The sequence below is a fragment of the Heterodontus francisci genome, chromosome 49 (genome assembly GCF_036365525.1).
Source record: "Heterodontus francisci isolate sHetFra1 chromosome 49, sHetFra1.hap1, whole genome shotgun sequence".
Taxonomy (NCBI): Eukaryota; Metazoa; Chordata; class Chondrichthyes; order Heterodontiformes; family Heterodontidae; genus Heterodontus; species Heterodontus francisci.
The window spans coordinates 13,778,032-13,784,479 of record NC_090419.1 but is presented as its reverse complement, the minus strand read 5'-3'; the positions used below and the strand labels follow the sequence as shown (position 1 = coordinate 13,784,479).

The window sequence follows — 6,448 nt, the reverse complement described above, 5'->3', positions numbered from 1 at the left end:
TCTGGCCAACATCGGTATTGGCGGCCTGCTGCCGGTGCCTTGCCGAGTTGGCCACAGTGATCCTAGGCAGCGATCGTCGGGTGGCATTTTGATCTTGAGGGACGTGACAGGGCAGCCTACTGCCCTCAATGATAGCCAGGGTTCAGTGGTTAGCATTCTCTCCTCTTTCTCAGAAAGTCCTACTCCGGTGTCTCGAGCGCATAATCTAGGCTGACACTCCAGCGCAGTCCTGAGGGATCGCTGCCTTTCGGATGAAGATGTTAAACCAGGGTCCTGTCTGCCCTCTCGGATGGCTGCAAATGATCCGACGACCACTACTTGGGAAAAGACAAGAGAGGAGCCTTATTCCCCCGACCAACACAACCGGAAACAGATTGCTCTGGAATTTGACCAAAGGTTCCCCAAACCGCCTTGGGAGAACTGCCACGGAAATTCCTGCCAATTATCCAGTTGTTTATCTCACTGCGCCCTTGTGGGAGCTTGCTGTTGGCAAATTGGCTGCCGCCTTGCCTTACGACAGTGACTGGACTTGAAAAGCACTTTAATAAAAGCAAAAGGCTGCGGATGCTGGAAATCTGAAATAAAAACAAGAAATGCTGGAAATACTCAGCGGGTCTGGCAGCGTCTGTGGAGAGAGAAGCAGAGTTAATGTTTCAGGTCTGTGACCTTCAGCAGGACTTTGAAAAGTACTTCATTGCCTGTGAAGTGCTTGAGGGCGTCTTGAGAACGTGAAAGGTGCTACAGAGATGCCAGTTATTTATTTCTTCCCTGCTGACACCGAAAGTAAATGATGATAGAATGTAAGGAAATGTGGGGAAGGGCATTTTGATTTGCAGTGTAAATAGACTGCGCTCGGCACTGGCAATCCGCATCCTCCTGCAGCCACCGTAGTAGCGTTTCATGACTCTGCCTTGGCTGTTGAGAGTGGAGCAATTCCACGACAGCAGCCTTATGGCGTCGCAAGGGGGCTATTCCACTACAAGGGGCTGTTCCAGGAGGAGGGCTGTCACCCCATGTGGTGGGTGACGTCGTCAAAAAAATGGTTAGCGCAACCGGGAACTGCCTTGAGCAAAGATGGCCGCCCACAGCCCGCCCGGGAGGGAGAGGGGGGGGGGGGGTGGTTTGCCTTGATCAAAGATGGCCGCCCGCGGCCGGTAAGGGGGGTGTGCCTTGATCAATGATGGTCGCTCACCGTCCGCAACCAGGAAGTGCCTTGATTAAAGATGGCCGCCCCCCTCCCCCTGGGCGCACAAACCACCAGTGATTCCTGATGAATGCAATCCTGTCTTACGTAAAGAGAAACGCGATTACGTCGACCTAAATGACAGCGCCGGATACATTGGGGGGTTGAGAGGTCACAGCGCTCGGATTTCCGGGTGGTAAAATGTGGTCTGTTTCACCCGCTCACCCCGGCGCTGGGGCAGACTGAGTCGGTACTGCAACTGGGCTGAGGACGGTGAATGCAGAATGGGGGAGGACACCAACCCCATTAGTGTCATCCTCGTCAGCTCCGGGAGCCGGGGTAACAAGCTGCTCTTCAGGTACCCCTTCCAGCGCCACCAGGAGCTGCAAGGAGCGCAGACCAGTAAGTGACCCGAGGTCGGCAGCGAAGGGGGAAAAAAAACAAAACAAAACAACTTCTCGTGAACGCAGGAGTTACTTAAAAAGAGCTTGGAGGAAGGGTTTGCAGCCTGTCCGATGAGAGAGAGGTCACAGACCTGAAACGTTAACTCTGCTTTCTCTCTTCACAGATGCTGAGTATTTCCAGCACTTTTCTGTTTTATTTTTTTTTTTAATTTCAGATTTCCAGCATCTGCGGTATTTTTTGCATGTTATTTGCAATCTGTGGCCCCCTTGGTGGCAGAATCGTGTGCAGCCCGGGGCAGGACTGTGTGCTGCTAAGATGGTTGGGTGAGCAGAACTGTTTGCCGGTCACTATTGACCACCCACTCCTGCCCCCCAAAAAAATGGTAGATGCCAGGGTGAACCTGGTCCAGAAATCCGCAGGGACGTCAGTGAAGGTTGTGGTGGGGGGGGGGGGTGGGCGGGGGTGTGGTAAGCAGCAGTGCCCTAAGTCTACCCTGCTGCCGGATACTGTTTTGCCTCATGGTCCTGCAGCTGCCACCACACGAGCATGGGGAATGTGCTGCTAAAGGCTGCCAGGAGGAGGGTGTCGGGGCATTTAAGGCCCACTCCAGTTGAGTGTCACATTGCCCTGCCTGCCATTTGCTGTGACCAGACGGCGACCGCCCGGTGCCGACTCCTGTCGGCCCGTTGCGGAGACCGCCCGGTGCCGACAACTGTTTTGTGAGGGCCATTGGTCTAGTGCCTCATCTGAAAGACGGCCCCCTCCAACGCTGCAGCACTCCCTCCGTGGCAGGAGTGGAACCCGCTGAGCCAAGGCAAGCATCAAGTGTGAGACTGCCTTTACATAAGAACTAGGAGCAGGAGTAGGCAATTCAGCCCCTCGAGCCTGCTCCGCCATTCAATACGATCATGGCTTATCTCATCTCGGCCTCAACTCCACTTTCCTTCCCGTTCTCCATAACCCTTCAACCCAATACTAATTAAAAATCTGTCTATCTCCTCAAATTTACTCAATGTCCCGGCATCCACCGCTCTCTGGGGTAGTGAATTCCACAGACTCAGGAACCTTTGAGAGAAGTAATTTCTCCTCATCTCTGTTTTAAATCTGCTACCCCTTATCCTAAAACTATGACCTCTCGTTCTAGATACCTCAATTAGAGCACCTCTCATTCTTCTAAACTCTAGAGACTAAAGGCCTAAACTGCTCAATCTCTCTTCATAAGGCAAACCCCTCATCTCTGGAATCAATCCAGTGAACCTCCTCTGAACTGCCTCCAATGCAACTACCTCACTCCTCAAGTACGGGGACCAAAACTGTACACAATACTCCAGGTGCGGTCTCACTAATGCCTTGTACAGATGCAGCAACACTTCCCTACTTTTATACTCTATTCCTTTAGCAATAAATGCCAAAATTCCATTTGCCTTCCTTATTACCTGCTGTACCTGCATACTAGCTTTCTGTGATTCATGCACGCGGACACCCAGATCCCTCTGCACCGAAGTTTGAAGTTTCTCTCTGTTTAGATGATAATTGACCTTTCTATTCTGACCAAAGTGGATAACCTCACACTTATCCACGTTAAACTCCACCTGCCAAATTTTGGCCCATTCACCTAACCTATCCATATCCATTTGTAAATTTCTAATTTCTTTATTGCAACTTACTGCAAATAGTACCTTCTATCCCTGCATCCAAGTCATTAATATAGATTGTAAATAGTTGGGGCTCGAGGACCGAACCCTGTGGCGCCCCACTAGTTACATCTTGCCAACCAGAAAAAGACCCATTTATCCCGACTCTCTGTTTTCTGTTGGTGAGCCAATCCTCTATCCAAGTCGATAAATTTCCCCTAACCCCATGTGATCTTACCTTGTGTGTTATCTTTTTGTGCGGCACCTTTTCAAATGCCTTCTGAAAGTCCAGATATACTACATCTACAGGGTCCCCATTATCCTCTTTGCTTGTCACAGTGCGAAGAACTCTAGCAAATTAGTCAAACACGATTTACCCTTCATAAAACCATGCTGACTCTGATGGATTGCGTTTTGACTTTCTAAATGTCCTGTTATTACTTCCTTAATAATGAATTCTAACAATTTCCCAACGACAGATGTTAAACTAACTGGTCTATAGTTTCCCTTGTCGTCCTCGGTAATAACCTTTCTCTAAATGACTTCTTCCCGCAGGCAAGCCCAGCAGCCCCTATGCGCTACACAGCATGGTGGAGAGCGCGGAAGACCAAGACGGCGACTTGAGGTCAGCGCCAACGTCGTTTGAGACTGGTAGAGGATTGAGCACAGGTCGCGTGACAGGGCCTTTAAAGCGGGGCTGGTGAATGGCATTTTGAAGGGGAATGAGTGCCCTTAAGACATTAGCTCCAGACGTGATCCCTTATTATAAGGTTGGTCCCCAATCTCCCACCCCTCCACCCCTGGGGACTCGCAACCTACAGCCGGGTAGCTCTGTGCCACACCACTGGTGTATCCTGCACAGGGCCACTGGGGGAGCTGTTGGTTCATTTTTGCCAACGCAGCCTGTTTGGCATCACCATAGCCTGGTAGCAGGGCTGGGGTTAAGATTGTGCCACCCAGGAGATTGTGACCGCAGCTACCTGTCTCAGACAACTCCCACCCCCAGACTCACTCACAAAGCCGTGCCACCCTCCTACCCAGCCTGCTGCTGGCACCAGCTCCTTTTCTTGCCAGCCCCATTGCTGGCACCAGCTCCCCACCTGCTCTCACGGTTGGCAATTTGCGGTGTGTAACGATGAGAATTTTTCTCCACGGCCGCTTGTTCTCCTCGAGCAGAGAAGATACCGACAGCCATAACGTTCCTGTTGCAGCTTTCCAAAAACAACATTGTTGATTTGCGTTTTCCGAGGTGTTTTTCTTTGGTCTCGACTGTTTGGTTTTGTTTTCCTGTTTTTGTTTTGTTTCTGACCATGTTGCCCCTTTCAGAGAACCGTCTCCTCTCACTGACGAAGAGTTGGTAGCCGGGTAAGGAGTCATCCCTCCTCTCTTTCACTGTCTCTTTCTCTCTCGCTGTCTCTCCCTCTCTCCACCTCACCCCCCCCCACCCCCTCTCTCCAACCCCCCCACCCCCCCCTCTCCACCCCCCCCTCTCCAGCCCCCCTCTCCAGCCCCCCCCACCCCCTCTCTCCAGCCCCCCCCCACCCCCTCTCTCCAGCCCCCCCCCACCCCCTCTCTCCAGCCCCCCCCCACCCCCTCTCTCCAGCCCCCCCCCACCCCCCTCTCTCCAGCCCCCCCCACCCCCTCTCTCCAGCCCCCCCCACCCCCTCTCTCCAGCCCCCCCCACCCCCTCTCTCCAGCCCCCCCCCACCCCCTCTCTCCAGCCCCCCCCCCACCCCCTCTCTCCAGCCCCCCCCCACCCCCTCTCTCCAGCCCCCCCCCCACCCCCTCTCTCCAGCCCCCCCCACCCCCTCTCTCCAGCCCCCCCCCACCCCCTCTCTCCAGCCCCCCCCCACCCCCTCTCTCCAGCCCCCCCCACCCCCTCTCTCCAGCCCCCCCCACCCCCTCTCTCCAGCCCCCCCCACCCCCTCTCTCCAGCCCCCCCCCCACCCCCTCTCTCCAGCCCCCCCCCCACCCCCTCTCTCCAGCCCCCCCCCACCCCCTCTCTCCGCCCCCCCCTCTCTCCTCTCCGCCCCCCCCTCTCCTCCGCCCCCACCCTCTCTCCGCCCCCCCCTCTCTCCGCCCCCCCCTCTCTCCGCCCCCCCCTCTCTCCGCCCCCCCCTCTCTCCGCCCTCCGCCCCCCCTCTCTCCGCCCCCCCCTCTCTCCGCCCCCCCCTCTCTCCGCCCCCACCCTCTCTCCGCCCCCCCCTCTCTCCGCCCCCCCCCCCCTCTCTCCGCCCCCCCCTCTCTCCGCCCCCCCCCTCTCTCTCGCCCCCCCCCTCTCTCCGCCCCCCCCCTCTCTCCGCCCCCCCCTCTCTCCGCCCCCCCCTCTCTCCGCCCCCCCTCTCTCCGCCCCCCCCTCTCTCCGCCCCCCCTCTCTCCGCCCCCCGCCTCTCTCCGCCCCCCCCTCTCTCCGCCCCCCCCTCTCTCCGCCCCCCCCTCTCTCGCCCCCCCTCTCTCCGCCCCCCCCTCTCTCCGCCCCCCCCTCTCTCCGCCCCCCCCTCTCTCCGCCCCCCCCTCTCTCCGCCCCCCCCTCTCTCCGCCCCCCCCTCTCTCCGCCCCCCCCCTCTCTCCGCCCCCCCCTCTCTCCGCCCCCCCCTCTCTCCGCCCCCCCCTCTCCTCCGCCCCCCCCCCCCTCTCCGCCCCCCCCCTCTCTCTCTCTCATGTTTTCACACGCAACGTGTCGGGATCAATCTCCGCGTTGTCTTGTTTGACCGGAATATTCTCTGGCACGCCTGCTCCCTGCCCCCGCCCCCATAATTGGGGTCGCTTGCAATTGAACGAAATGCCAATCGAGTTTTGTTCCTGTTTTTCGAGCGTGCAATCGAATTAGTCTTCAGCTGTTGGGGGTGGGGTGGGGGGGGGGGGGGGGGGAGAGGGGCAATTACTCGGAGTCGGACGTCGCCACCAAGCTACGCCGCAGTCCAATTATTCACTTGTGCGTTCCTCTTTGTTTTACCCTTTGAGGTTCTCCGACGTTATCCTGGCAACCATCCTGGCGACCAAGTCGGAGATGTGCGGGAAGAAGTTTGAGCTGAAGATTGACAACGTCCGTTTTGTCGGCCACCCGACCTTGCTGCAGCCGCCCCTCGGGCTCCAGGTGAGGAAACCCCTCGCCCCCATCCCCCCCCCCCCCCCACCACCTACCCGCTAACACCCCTTCCTTCACTGTGCGACTTCCTCCCCTACATCGTGCCCACTCTTTGACCCAGCTTGTGGTCTCTTTCAA

The 6,448-nt window shown here is 57.1% G+C and overlaps 1 protein-coding gene across 1 annotated transcript in view; it reads left to right on the top strand.

Moving 5' to 3' along the window:
• Nucleotides 1-1,282: 1,282 nt before the first annotated feature.
• nprl3 (NPR3-like, GATOR1 complex subunit) overlaps nt 1,283-6,448 on the top strand; it is a 17,469-nt gene continuing 12,303 nt past the window's right edge. The window contains 3 exon segments of the mRNA XM_068024341.1: nt 1,283-1,585; nt 3,778-3,847; nt 6,187-6,319. Of these exon segments, the coding sequence (XP_067880442.1) occupies nt 1,468-1,585; nt 3,778-3,847; nt 6,187-6,319 (321 nt within the window). The 5' untranslated portion in view covers nt 1,283-1,467.